This window comes from Microcebus murinus, chromosome 5, assembly GCF_040939455.1.
Source record: "Microcebus murinus isolate Inina chromosome 5, M.murinus_Inina_mat1.0, whole genome shotgun sequence".
Lineage (NCBI taxonomy): Eukaryota > Metazoa > Chordata > Mammalia > Primates > Cheirogaleidae > Microcebus > Microcebus murinus.
In genome coordinates, this window is record NC_134108.1 from 8,477,751 (window position 1) to 8,492,716 (window position 14,966).

Below are 14,966 nucleotides of genomic sequence, written 5' to 3' on the forward strand. Positions count from 1 at the left end.
ACCATTCTCTTGTAGAGAGCCTCTTTCTGTTTGTTATTTAGGGAACACTACCATAGTCTTGAAGCCTGTGAACAAACATTATGTTTTCTTCTTCTCTTTCCTTCGTCTCCAAGGTGAGATAATTACTCACAGACCTTCCAGAATCACTATAAATGTTACTACCATGCTAAGGAGTGTACACATATTATCTCATTTTGCCCCCTTTGCAACCATTAAAACAAATGCCCTTATGCTGCTGGGCCCCTGCTGGTCTCTGGCATTTGCAATAGCAAAGCCTGGTGAGCAGGCCCGGCCCTGGCCCCACATGCTCCGGCTGGCGCAGCAAGGCGAGCAGGGGAGCCCAGTGTCCCCCACGAGCTCCAGGGGCTTCCACCGAGCAGGAATCAGTCACCAGAACACCACCGCCCTGCCCCTTCTCTGCCTCTCCTAGTCAAGGAGTTTCTAAGCATCAGCCCCAATTTATCAGACTGAAACGTGTATTTTAATTTATGTCCAGTGTTTGAACACTGCCACTCCACTGTCCTCCCCTGTGACGTCACTGTGCCAGCTTTTACTTGTCCTCCTCTTCCCAGGACCTGGCAGCCAGCCCGGGGCAGAAAGACACCCAACACATGTGTATGGAACAAATGACTCAACTGGATGTGCCGGGTGACCAGTGCCATGCCCACCTGTTTTCTGACAGTGCAGAGAATGGGGGACACCTTCCCTCGGCAGCAAAGGGAAGGGAGTTGCCGGGCCAGGGAGTGTGTGATTTGGAGGTGAGGGGCCGAGAGTGCTCCTGCCTCTGGTGAGAGCCACCTGCTGGTTCTGGTTTGCCCAGGACTTTCCAAACATCAACACTGAACGTCTCATGTTCCCGGCGCCCCCTCTGTCCCAGGCAAACCAGGACAGTTGGTCACTCTACATCCGGCCCATGTTTTTTCTATGAGTTACTGGGCAAGACTGTCTCAACATTTAAAGGATGTCCTAGCTTGGTTCCCTCTAAAACAGAACTCGAGGCAGAAGTTTCCAGGCTGGTCCTGTTGGAAATGGTACAATCCCAGGGAAACCGGAAGGAGGGAGAGGGCAGTGAGACAGGGCGGCGGGAGCGTGGATGTGGGGGCGCGAGCTGCCCAGAGCTCCGTGCAAGCACAGCCGGTTGCTTAATCTTTCAGGAGGGCGCTGGAGAGAACAACAGAGACTACAGCATTTGGAAACAATCTGTTGACTCTGTCCTGTCACCTGTCTCCCTCAGGCCAGAGTCTGACCTACACCTCCAGGTTGTCACCTGGTGTAGCCAACGGGGCTGTGGGTCCCAGTCCAGTCAGCGTGGGCGAGCGCGCCTCCCCGGTCAGCACCGGGCTCCGGGGTCTGCGGAGGCGAAGGGCAGGGGCTGGGCCCCCGAGAACCTTCCCCAGGATGGCGCAGGAAGCCGAGGCCGGGGGTGGGGGTGGATATGAGCAATGCCAAGGGGAAGAAGGGGACCTGCCAGCTGAATCCAGGGCAAATAGGTGGAAGGTTTGGGGTCGTTGTCACATTCACTGGGGAATGAGCGGCCTGGGAAGACCCAGCAGGATTTCGGGGCTTGGGCTTCCACTAACCGGTCTCCTCCGGCTGCCCAGGCAGGGTAGGCAGGAGAAGGGAGGAGTGGTGACGACCAACGACTGGGGGCTCCTGGGCAGAGGAGACAAAAGGACAGAGGAGTAAATTAGTTTGGGACAATGGATCTCAAAATTTGCTGAAATTAGAATCACATGGGGAGCTTTAGAATAAGCCCAGTGCTCAGGCTAAACCCAACTCAATTAAATCAGATCTGAAGTAGGGCGGAGGCACCAGGATTGTCAAAGCTCCCTAAGGAATTCCAATGTGCAGCAGATGTGAGAGCCAGTGGTTTGGGCGTTGGGGAGAGAGGGCAGAAAGATGGAGCCGTGGAGTCTGCACTGCCGGTGCCAGCTCCTTCCTGGGTCCGGTTGCTGTTTTGCCCTTTGGTTCCGTGAACCACCCTTGAACCCTTATAACAAATTCCCTCTTTGGGGCCGAAACTAGTGCTCGCAACCAATTGTCTTAAATGCTGCAGTACCGTATCTTTATAAAGTGACAACAAATGCCACTAGGTGTCTCTGACATGGCTCTCAACGATGAGAACTACAGAGAAGTTCTAGTATGTTCTAATTTCTATGGCAGCCCGAGGGAATGGCTTTTGCTTTGCATCACACCTTGCAGCAGCTGAACTCGGCCTCCGTTTCTGGAGCTCCTAGCTCTTTTCACTGTCTCTCTTTTGTTAAATTTAGGGTAAGTTCTGGAGCTCCTAGATCACCACCTCAAGGCAGAAGGCAGGCCTGCCCTTTCCAGATTGACTTGGAAATAATCTCTGTTGGCCTGAATCCTAAACTGGGGGCCGCGCCCCCCCCCCAGCATGGGGTTATGCAGCAGAAAGGCTGCGTGGTCACGCTAGACAGACACGCCTGGGAGACGGGCCGTTATCTTCACTCAGAAGCAAACCCCATCTTCAGCTCCTGACCAGACTTCAAGGTTGAACGTCGACACGAGTTTGTGCGATGTGCTGCCCCAGGAGCAAATATAGCCACGAGGGCACTTTCCCAGCCACGCGGGTGTATTAAAAAGAAGAGAGGCGGGCTGGCGTCTGTAATCCCAGCCCTCTGGGAGGCTGAGGTGGCAGGATCACTTGAGGCCAGAAGTTTGAGACCAGCCTGAGCAACACAGCAAGACCCTCCCTGTCTTTACAAACAACAGAAAACTTAGCCGGGCGTGGTGGCGTGCACCTGTAGTCCCAGCTACTCGGGAGGCTGAGGCAGGAGGATAGCTTGAGCCTAAGAGTTTGAGGCTGCAGTGAGCTATGATGACGCCACTGTACTCCAGCCTGGGCAATACAGTGAGACCCTAATCTCAAAAGATTTTTTAAAAAGCCCTAAATTAAAAAAAGAAAAAAGAAAAAAAAAAGAACAGAAAGAGCACAGCCATGCCTCCTCATAGCGTTTTCTCCAAGTCCTGTTTGGTTCCTTCATTCCTAGGAGCCAGGGCTGGCAGGACCACGCCCGCCCACCTGTGCGCTGCACCCCGTGTCGGCGCCGGGGCCCGGGGGTGGCTCGGGTCCCCCCTTCAGAGCTCTGCTCCCAGCAACAGGAGATCAGCCTTCGCCCCAGCTGCTTCCTACAGAAGAAACCAAGCGCTGCTCAAACGAGATCCTCAATTTGCCATAAATCGTAAGGGCAGGGGTAAGCAGTGCCAGGCACGGGGTGCGTCAGTCCAGCTGCAGGTCCCAGGGTCACAAAGAAATCCTCTGCTTTGGCCTTGAACCTGCAGAACAAGGGGCTTTATCCTGATGTCCCAGGTCTGCCCTGAGCCACATAACTCAAGTAGGTATGGGGTGGGGGAGGAGGGATGTGGCAGGGACCCTGGCGCAGGCAGGGCTGAGGTGGGCACAGCCGCTCCAGGGGAGTGACGCCTGCAGAGGGAGTGGTCGTCACGTGAGCACCCTCTCCCACTCCCCTCGTGGCCTAAGGCAGCAGTGTCCCGAGTCCTGCCTCCCAGTAGTCCTCTGAGAGGGCCAGCGCCGCCAGAGGCTCCCCACAGCCCACCGGAGTGACCGCCCCTGCCCACACCTCGATTTGCCACTTCCTGCCTCCAGATCTGCAAGATGGTAAATTTCTGCTTAAGCCCCCAAGTTTGTGTGTTTGTTACGGTGGCCCTGAGACTGACCCAGAGGCCCAGCCAGGGACAAGGCGGTGTCCAGCCTCAGAGCCCCGCCCTGCTCTGCTACCATCAGGCAAGAGATGCTCTTTTTTTTTTTGACACAGAGTCTCACTGTGTTGTCCGGGCTAGAGTGCCATGGCGTCAGCCTAGCTCACAGCAACCTCAAATTCCTGGGCTCGAGTGATCCTCCTGCCTCAGCCTCCCGAGTAGCTGGGACTACAGGCATGCGCCACCATGCCCGGCTAATTTTTTTTCTATATATTTTTAGTTGGCCAATTAATTTCTTTCTATTTCTTTTTTTTTTTTTTTTAGTAGAAACGGGGTCTTGCTCTTGCTCAGGCTGGTTTCAAACTCCTGACCTTGAGCCATCTGCCCGCTTGGGCCTCCCAGATTGCTAGGATTACAGGTGTGAGCCACCGGGCCCAGCCAAGAGATGCTCTTAAACTGCCAGAGCTGAGTCATCACTGTGGCCGAATGATCGAATGATGAACAGACGGGGATGCTATACTCGCTCTGCTGTCCAGGAAATTAGTCTCTCTATTTTTTCCTCCCAGTTCAAAGCAAGATACAGCTTTAAAAAAAAAAAAAAAAAAAAAAAAACTCAGCTATATAGGCAATAGTTCTGCCTGGCTTCGGCTGGGTGCGGTGGCTCATGCCTGTAATCCCAGTGCTTTGGGGAGCCAAGGCGAGAGGCTTGCTTGAGGCTAGGAGTTTGAGACCAGCCTGGGTAACATAGCAAGATCCCAGCTCTACCAAAAAAATTTAAAATTTAGCTGGACGTAGTGGCACTCACCTATAGTCCCAGCTACTCAGGAGGCTGAGGCAAGAGGATCGCTTGAGCCCAGGAGTTTAAGATTGCAGTTAGCTATGATCATGCCTCCAATTTATGTGACAACCCAACGTGGGGAAAATCAGCCAGCCACGTGGTCAAGAAGACAGTGAGGCTGCTCCAAAGGAGCCCAGGCTGAGGGAAGTTCGTGTGGACAAAGAGCTGCAGGTGGACGGGAAGAAATCAAGGCCGAGGGGACGACTGAGACCTAAGAACAGGCCGGAGTGATCCATGGAGCAAGACTCTGTGTAGGACGCAGAGAGCCAGCAGGACTGGGGGAGGCTCGGCGCTGCCCCCTGGGCCCTGCTCTCAGACACCGCTGTGTCTGGGGCTCTCGACCTGTCCTGGCATCCGCCACTGGCCCCTCGGGGCCCACATGAGGTCCCAAGTAGAAAACAACACACCCGCCTCCATCACTGAGCCAGGCCTAAGCCCAAGTCCCCCCAAGCATTTAAGTTGAATGAAGTTATCTGTCCAACTTTGAATCGATGGAGACAGAGAGCTGCTTCCAAAATCACAGTTGCATCAGAGATACTGTCTCCTCCCAACAAAAAAGAAACAAAGACAGACAGAGCTGCCAGCCAGTAGCTACAGTGGCGCGCCTCTGATAACTGCAAACGAGGAGAAAAGATGGTCCACCGAAACGTTCACGACCAATCAGTACAGCTGCGTCAGGGTGGAGCGATGTGGGTTCGCCTTAAACAGAACACGTGGCCCTCGGTCGGGCCTCTAAGGCTGTCACCTGAGCAGTCCGGAAAGGAAGGGGCCGCCTGGAGCGTGGGCCAGGCGATGGTTGACAGCCGCTGAGCTTTGTATGGGGACAGGCAGCCCCGGCTCCTGCCTGCCCCTCCCGCTGCTGCGGGCAGGTCCGGGGGGAGAGGGATGCCCCGGCCGCTCAGCCTGCTGCCCTCCCTCGCTCCACGCACCCCTCATGGGTTCTCCAGCCTGCCAGAGATCCAGCCCCGCCAATTACGCCCGAACCCTTGAGCGCGAGGCCTGGGCATCTGTATCTTTAAAAGATCCACCAGCTGCTTCCAAGAATCCCTGATCTACCCATTCCCCTGGCGCTGATGCCGGCGCCCCACGCTCTGATTTCTCATGGGTGTCGTTAATGTCTCCCAGCTGAGTAACCTGGCATCCGGCACCTGAGTCCAAAGCTAGGCTAGCGTGAAGCCTGCACTAAAACAGCCCCTGCTCTCGATGTGCCTGCGAAAATGGCCAGAGAGACTGAGGCACGGCCCCCACGCCCTGAGGAGGGGATGGAGTGTTGCTTCTGGGAGTCGCTTGGATGAGGACACTCCTGGGTATCTTCACTGTCCAGGAAAACTCAAGCCTGACTTCGTTGCTTCTGCATTTTACAGTCATCACGAGAGAAACAGAGTTCAGATCAGCAGAATGGCCAGCCACCAATTCTGAGAACTGAGCTCTAGAGGGATGCACCTGTCACCCTCCGCGCTTCCTCATGCCCTGGACGTAGGGGCTGCCTGCTGGGCACTCACTCCCCACGGCGGCGTCCTCACAGAACCCCATCTGGTGCAGCTGTTACCCTTCCTCCCTGCAGACCCATGCCTGAGGGAAAACTGGCTCCCCGCAGCTGCTGGGGACTCTGAGGTCCCCACGTCTAATTCCACCCTCTTGCCAGTACGTGCTCAAGAAAGGGCCAGTGGCCCTGTCCTCATCCAATGAGACACAGTGGTTTGTTTGCAGCTTGATAGATGTTCACAGACTGAACATACCTGTCCAAACAGCGAGCAGATTAAGAACAGAATGTTACTAGCTCCGAGAAAACCCTCTTCTGCCCCATTCCAGTAACTGTCCCGTCAAGGGTAACCACTATCCTGCCTTCTAACCGTGTAGAGTCATCTGGCCTTTTTATGTAAATGGAATCTAACAGCATGTACTCTTCGTGTCTGGCTTGTTCTACGCGACATTACGTGTGTGTGATTCACTTTTATTGTTGTGCGTAGTTGTAAACTGTTATTGTATAAACTTCCATTGCGGACTGAGCCAAATGTATTTATCCAGTCTGCTGTTGATGAGTATTTGGCTAATACTCATGAGAGGGCCAATCTAGAAGTACTGCAGCTTGTGCTGTTAGGAACATTTTAGTCCTTGTCCTTGGACACGTAGGGTGCCTGCCTGAGAGAAAAGGCGGGGCCGAAGGGAATGTGTCTGTTTAACTTTAGTAGATTCTGCCACATGGTTTCTATAGTGATTATACCAATTTGCGCTCCTATCCACAGTGTATGAAAGTTCCATGTCCTTGTCAACTCGTTTGTCTTCTTCATTGTTACCACTCTGGTGGGGGTATGGAGGAGGAGTTTTGCCGTAGATTTCAGGCTATTCTTTTCCTTTTAGAGAGAGCCACAGCCAGCCAGTTCTACCCCTGAGTGTGAATGAGAAGCATTAGCCCCAGTGGTCCTCAAGAGCCAATCGCAGCCATTTGCTACCAAGTTAAAAAGAAAGAATTTGATTACATCATTGAGCTGCTGGGTCAACAACCCAATCCATTACTTCATTGTTTAGACTGGCTTGCTCTAGTTCTGCCATCTGTATCTGAAAGCATCTTTAGTGTTTTCTTCATAAAGCACTTGAGTCTCTTTTTTTTTTTTTTTTTTTTTTTGAGACAGGGTCTCACTCTGTCACCAGGGATAGAGTGCAGTGGCATCATTATAGCTCAGGGCAACCTCAAACATCTGGGCTCAAGCAATCCTCCTGCCTCAGCCTCCCCAGTAGTTGGGACTGCAGGTGCACACCACGACATCCAGCTAATTTGTGTATATTTTGTAGAGTTGGGGTCTTGCTTTTGCTCAGGCTGGTCTCAAACACTTGAGCTCAAGCAATCCTCCCACCTCAGCCTCCCAGAGTGCTAGGATTAGTGTGAGTCACCTTGCCCGGCCAAAGCACTGGAGTCTTACAACATCCTTATGAAGATGACAGGTATGGGTTTCATATTTCTGACGTGGAAAGTGGTTGTCCAGTGAAATTCAATGGTTTCCCCCATGGCTGGGGAATGAGCAAAAGGTAGAATTGGGACTAGAACCCAGGGTCTTGCATCCACAGCCCACTGTTCCCTTTCCTGGCAGGCAGTACAGTTGTCATCTATCATTTTGGAGAAAAGACCCTGCGTCCCCTGATCACATGGCTACAGCCTTTCAATGATGCCAAATTATGCAGCTAATATGCAAACACCAGGCCTGCTAGCAGAGGGCCACCCATCTTTTGAAAGTGGAGCATTAACAGCTGTGTTCCTTGCCTCTCCGTTATGAGAAAACTGTCAGTCACGTGAGGGGAGTCCCTGATCCTCCAGGGAAAAAAGGGCTGGTGCATTTTAGTCACAAATCACTAATACTGAAACGAAGCTGGGAGAAGAGGAGGAGCAAACAACATAGTAGCAAGTTCTGCTTCCAGCCAGACAGATGCAGGAGCTGTAACTAGCAGCTTCCCAACTTAGAAACCCAAGAGTATTTCACCTCATTTTGTAAAGGTACCTTCCATTGATATAAAACTTCAATGGAGCAATAGTTGATAGTTCAGTGATCTAAAAACACCTCACTATGAAACAGTCTTTGTGATTCAGCCTAACTGTTCTGTCGACACAAAACATTACGAAGCACTCTGCAGCCAACTCGTTCTCATGGCAGGGGGCAGAATCCATTAGGATCCCTTTCAACAGTGCTGCATTTGTCTTCAAGACCGAACTCAGCTAAGGACAGTGCTCCTGGAGCAAAGATGTGAAGGCTTGCTGTAGGACAGGCAGCCAAATTGCTCATGTCACCTCCCCCACCTCGAACCCTCCGGTGGCTTCACACTGCAATTCTAATGCAATCCGTATTCCTTAGTCTGGCCTTCACGGCTCTTCACAACCTCTCTAAGTACAATGCTCCAGCCTTGCTGATCTTCTGTCTGTCCCTTGAATATATTAATACAATGTTATTATGGCCTCAGGGACTTTGCACTTCTCCTTCCTCTTCTGGAACTTTCCTTCCCAGCTCATTGTCTAGTGAGCTCCTCATTCTTCAGTTCTCAAACAAATGTCACTTGAAGTAGCACCCTGTCACTCTGTCATGTCACCTGCTTTATTATCTATCTTCCTAGCACTCATCAACATGTAATCACTTGTCTATCATCTGTAATCCCCATGCCAGTGGGGGCCCTGTCTGTCTTGCTCACCGCTGTATTTGCAACACCTCCTAGAACAACAGCAGGAACATAGAAGACGCCCAATAATTATTACTTGAATAAATGGGTCAATGAAGTTCCAGTTGTAGATTAGCCACTGGGCTGGCTTTGTTCTCTCTCTGCTACCTGCACTAAGGCCATTTTACTATTCACTCGCTCCTTTGCCAAAGACCTGTTCCCAGCAACAGAAAATATATAGGAAAGAAAAACAGAGTGGAGGGAAATTAGTAGGAAAAGAGATTGGAAATAATCTTATTCCAAAAGTATGATTCGAAATCCTCTGTGGGCTCTTTTACCTACTCCCAGGTGCCCCAGGAGGCCGCATTAGATAGACTGTGAGTCTCATGGCAAAGCTACATCACGTGATCTTTTACATTTTTCTAAAAATGGGCTTTTCCACTCAGTAATCCTGACTATGGTCATGAAGCATTGCTGATTATCCCCTAGGAAGCCATTCAGCTTTTGGAAATAAGTGACAAGTGTGATACATCTGAGCATGTGTACACGACTATTCCTACAGCAAGGCACTCGCCGGCCCTAAGCACAGCGCGAGCAAATCGTTACTAGCACCTCTACTTTTGGAGACCTTCTGGGTCAAGCTTTCCATTTTACAGATGACAAAGCTCGAGGCGCGGAGTGAGGTGACTTTCTCAGGCCACAGAGCTAGTAGGTAACAGAAGCAATCTAGGTTCTGTGTCTCCTGCCTCCGGGTAGAGTCCTTTCCTTACAGCGCGGCCCGGAGGTGAAAGCGACGCACTTTCCCATCGGAGCAGCAGAGCACGGGGAGGCAGGGCGCGCCCTGTGCAAGGGTCTGCAGTCCCCACAGCTGCCACCTTGCCCATAGGGAAGGAGACGGAAATGAACACGACCAGGCCCAAACCAAAAGCTCCTTGGGTGGGGGTGGGGAGTGCTCATACATGGCTTCCCGCAGCGTCTCCGCGCGGTGCCGCTCAGCCTGAGACCACCAGCCCCGGCCCTTGGCGCGCCTCCGCCGCAGAGGCTGCCACCGAAGCCCGGGGCCTGAGGACCTCAGAGCCGAGGCCAAGGCCCTCCGCCCGGACGCTGTAGGGGGAGTGATCGTCTCCCCAAAGCCGGCGCAGCAAGGCCGGAGCGGAGGCAGGGGCGGCGGGCCTGGGAGGGGGAGAAAGACGGAGGGAGAGAGGGAGGAGCAAAGAGGGGACATAAGCCCGCGGTCCCTTTCTCCGGATGCGAGAGTCACGGCTCAGGTTTGGGGTAGCGGAAAACGCCCCTCTCCCCGGCTCCCCGATCTGCCCTTGACCCCCGGTCACGCGCGCCGCAGCCCGAATCCCCGCCCCTGCCCGGGCGCCCCGCGGCCGAGGCGGCTGAGTGGGGACCCGGGGCCGCAGCCGGAGTCCGGGAGGCGCCGCCGCGGCCGGAAGCCCCAGGGGCACCCCCAGGTCGCCGCCGCGCCTACCTGTAGTAGCGGTCATCTTTGAAAGGCGTGAGGTCCTCCTTCAGCTCGCGGTACGCCTCCTGCAGCCGCTTGCACAGGTGCTTGAGCTCGCTGCAGAGCGGGGGCTCGAAGGCAGGGTACTCGGTGTCCATGCCGCGCCGCGCTCCGGAGTCGCCGCGCTCCCGGGCCCCAGCCCCGCGCCGCCTCCTCCCGCCGCTCCGCCCTTTGTGCTGCTTTCTTCGCCCCCTCTCCTCCCAGCGCCCGGATCCGGGCTGCCGGCGCGCAGGGCGGGACCGAGGAGGAGGAGCAGGTGCGGGGGAGGTGGGGAGGGGGCGCGGAGGGAGAGGGCCCGGCGCGCCCAGGGCGCCGCGGCGAGCAAGGGGGGCACCGCGCCCGGCCAGGGGGACTGGGGGTCCCGGGGCCGCCGAGAGGGCTAAGGAGAGGAGGGTGCTGTGCCCACCCGCCACAGCCCCGGGAGAGGAAGTCCAACACGACATCGTCTGCCGCCCAGGACAAAATATAAAGTGCCCACCGCTCTGGTACCGGCATTGGGAAGGGAAGAGACTGGAGACGGGTGCAAGGAGGAAGATGGGCTTGGGGGACCAAGGACCGACAGAGAGCTCTTTCCTGCTGGGAAGGTCAACGGCTGGATGGGGCTACCGCGTTCAGCACCGCGGACAGCTCCTGTGGATGCCTTCTCGCCTCTGGGGTTCCACTTGAGCTAAAGCAAAAACATTTTAAACGAAGCCCATTACAGTTATGTCATGATAGATATTATTTTTTCACGATAAAGGAGTGTGTGTGTCCGAGTAAGGGGCCTCTTTCCACGCATACTGTGGCCGCAAAAATAGTCGGGGCAAAGGAGCTTTCTCATCCTCTGCTAAGCTCAATACGAGTGTGCAAAATACAAACTTGCAATTTAACCCGTTCCCCAGGGGGTTGCTTATCCAAAGAATGGTGTGGTCTCCTGTTGTGAGTTTTCCTAATAATAAGTGGAAAAACGGTTGTTCCAGATGATGTAGGTGCTTTTTCCACCTAAATCCAGGACAGGATTGATCTTGCAAGCATTGAAAGAACCCTTTACAAATATACATTTGGGGGGCCTGACCTACACATTTGAACCTAAATGATAGAATATGGTCCCCATTAGAATTTGGGTAGTTGCCAAAGCTCCCCAGCTGAGTCTAATGATCACTCAGGTGCAGATAGTCTCAGAATTCCCGTTTCCTCCTATCTGTGCTTCTGCTCTAACTCCACTCACTCCTGCTTGCTCTGTAGTTTTATTTCTTCCCTCCTTTTAAATTTTGGAACAACTTTTGCTTGCTAGCCAAGCTCTCCTGTCATGCTTTGCAAATCTCTGCATAATTTCTGATAATCCTGCACTGGGCACAATTAGGTTTTAGCCTTAATTCATTAATGTGAGCATTTATATTTAATCATTTCAGGGCAATGAAGAAAGAAGCTCAGGATTGGTAATACAGCACAACACATAAGAAGAGCTCCTTCAGAAAACACGCGTGCAGATTTGTCTTCTGTAATGAAATAGATACTGTGAGTCCAGCATGTGCCACATTTCAAATATTTATGATTGGTTACAGAGAGCTTATTATTAGGGGGACTATAAACCAACCTCAGAGATATGCCAAAACACTTAAAAATCCTCCAGGATTCTCCAGACTAGGCTTTCTTCCTTCCTTTGAAGTACAGTAACCCCTTGAAGACAATACAAGTCTTCTGGCTCCAGCATTGTGTGGATACTCACCTGCTTTGTTAGCTCTTTCACTACAAACAGCTAGAAATTTGAGGTAAAACATCACATGCACAGACATAATGACTGTGTAATGACTCAGCCATATAGTATACCATAATTGATTTCCTTTATTGTACATTTTCTTTCCCATAGCATTAATAATTGTTTTTTTTTTTTTTTTTGAGACAGAGTCTCACTTTGTTGCCCAAGCTAGAGTGAGTGCCGTGGCGTCAGCCTGGCTCACAGCAACCTCAATCTCCGGGGCTCAGCGATCCTACTGCCTCAGCCTCCCGAGTAGCTGGGACTACAGGCATGCGCCACCATGCCCGGCTAATTTTTTGTATATATATTTTTAGTTGGTCAATTAATTTATTTCTATTTTTGGTAGAGACGGGGTCTCGCTCAGGCTGGTTTCGAACTCTTGACCTTGAGCAATCCGCCCGCCTCGGCCTCCCAAAGTGCTAGGATTACAGGCGTGAGCCACCACACCCGGCAATAATTGTATTTTTTTATTGCTTGGTTTTCTTATCATTAATTTAACTTCAAGTCCCCCACCAATTGTCTAATTCCTTTCTTAAGATAATCCTGTGCATGAGGCATCCTATCAACTTCACCTTGGTGAAATAGATCTCATCTGAGCCTTCTGACCAGCTGTAGACTGGCTATTCTCATTCCTGGTGCATGGCTGCTGCCTGAGAGATCTCCCCGCCATCATCTGGGGATTCTCTCCCCTCTGAGCAGTTTAGATCCCACATCTTTCTCTTTACTGGTAGAACATTTCTTCCAGGAGCCTTCTGAGAAAGGGTGCATGGGATTGCAAATTTTGGGGGCTTGTGAATATAGGAAAATGGCATTATTTTACCTTTATACTTTCTTGATAGTCTGGCTAGGAATAAAACCTTTGGTTGAAAATCACTTGCCTCTAAATTTTGAAGGCATTTTTTAAATTGTCTCTTGGATTCCAGTATTGTTGTTGAGAAGTCTGAAGTTATTATAAATCCTGGTTCACTTTACAGAGACCATTTGTTTTCTCTCTCTCTGGAAGGGTGTAGGAGCTTCATTTTGTCCATGGTATAATGGCGTTTCAAGATTATATGAGACTATTTTTATCATTGGGCTGGACTTTTGGAGGCAATCCAAGGACTTCAGTTTGAAGAAATTTTCTTGAATTCTTTCTTTGATCCTGTCCTTTCTTCTATAGTTTTTGTTGCTGTTATTTCTTCCTGGAACTCCTATTAACCCTTTGCACTCGCTTGCTTTTTTCTCATTATCCACTTGACATTATCCACACTTGACATCCAAATGCAAAGGGTTAATTGGAACTTGGTCATCCTGAATTAGTCCTCTAATTTCTTTACTAGTCTTAATTTCTTTATTTGTTCTACTTTTGTTCAACATTATTTTCCAAACCTTCTGTTAAGAGTTTCACTTCTACTATGATGCTTTTAATTTCAAAGAACATTAATTAGTTCACTGAATGTTACTTCTTATAGAATATCCTGTTCTTGTTTCACGGATACAATGTCTTCTCTCTCTCCCCCCCACCCCACCCCCGTCTATATTGATGAAAGTTTAAAAATATTCCCTTCTCCCTTTATAAATTAGTTCCTCCAATTTGCTCTTTACTGCTTGTTTGCATCTCTTTCATGTTGGAAATTTTCTTCGGATGTCCAGTGTTTTGGTCGAACACTCCTATTTTGGAGTAGAACACAAAAATGCATGAAGCTCTGATGTGTGTGTGTGTGGAAGGGGGGGTGTTGGTTGTGGACCATGGGCGTTGCTGTACATAATACAGCTGGGCTATTTCCTTAGGAAACCCCTGACATCAATATGGTTAGGTCTTTCCTCTTAGACTGGCGTCTGAAGAGCACCCTTTTACAGTGTGACTGTGTCACTTCTCCCATCAAGGGTCAGGTTTTGTAACTTGCGTGGACAAGTAAAAAGAGTCGGAAATGACACTGTATGTGTTCTGTGCCTGGGCTTAAGAGGTATCACACCTTCTGTTTTCAGCCTCTTGAAAGCCAGCCTTGTGTAAGGACATCTGGTGGGGAGACCATGAGGAGAGAGCCCTGGAGGATGAGAGGCTGTGTGGAGGAGACCCGAGGTGGCCCCGTCCATAGCCAGCCATGGGAGCAAGGCCACCCTGCATGTGTCCCCCGTACCCCCCCAAGCCTGGCTCCCGGCCAGAGGCAGCCATGTGAGCGACATATGGTGCAGGAGAAAGTCCAGCTAAGTTCAGCCTACCAACACAGCCATGATATCATTGATGTTTTCAGCAAATAAGTTTGGAGATTATTTGTTTTGCCACAATAGAAAACTGACACAACTGGTCCAACTCTATAGAGAGGGATGTTTTTTATTTCCTACCAGAGGGTGAAGGTCTGGTGCCTGCAACGCTGGGAGCTCAGTGGAGGGGGAGGCAGGGCAGTTGTCGGAGAGGGGTCATGTACATGAAGTGTACAATTTTAAATATGCAGATTATTTAAATTTTACATATATTAATTAATATATTCACCCTTGAAACCCCCATCAAGGTGAAGATACGGAATAGTTACAACCCCTCAGAAGGCTCTGTGTCTTCCTTTCCCGGACACCACCCTCCCAGCCATAACCACTCTCTGGCTTCCAGCCCTATAGATGCCTTTGGCGCATTTCTGAGCACTGTAGAAGCATACAGTACGCCTTCTTCTGTTAGGCTTTGTCTGCTGAATATTGTATCTGTGAGATCTTCATGCTGTTCCACACAGCAGTCATTTCCAAATTGCTGTATAGCATACAAATAATTCATCAGTCCAGCACTTACCCAACCTCCTTATAATTTATGCAGATGTCACCAGGCCAGCCCACTGTCACTTGCCACTCTGCTTATTCAACTTCTCACTTAAGACTAAAACAAAACAAAACCCTCGCCTTCAAGCGGGGCCAGTGTGCGTGCAAATGCCTCACTCATTCTGTGCCCAGGCCTGTGCGCCCTTCCTCATAACCTCCCACGGCAACACCACACACGTTTCTTTCCAGCTGCCACACCAGGGTTTTCTGTTGTCCCCTGTGACTCTGCTTTGCCTCAATCCTTAACATTTTACACAACTGAAACTATA

The 14,966-nt window shown here is 51.2% G+C and overlaps 1 protein-coding gene across 1 annotated transcript in view; it reads right to left on the reverse strand.

Annotated features, from left to right (window-relative positions):
- The window catches only part of TMEM181 (transmembrane protein 181), a 70,197-nt gene extending 59,880 nt beyond the window's left edge, over positions 1-10,317 (reverse strand). Inside the window, exon 1 of the mRNA XM_012759571.2 lies at positions 10,140-10,317. Within this exon, the coding sequence (XP_012615025.2) occupies positions 10,140-10,270 (131 nt within the window). The 5' untranslated portion in view covers positions 10,271-10,317. The remainder of the gene's footprint in view (positions 1-10,139) is intronic.
- Between the last annotated feature and the right edge of the window lie 4,649 nt (positions 10,318-14,966).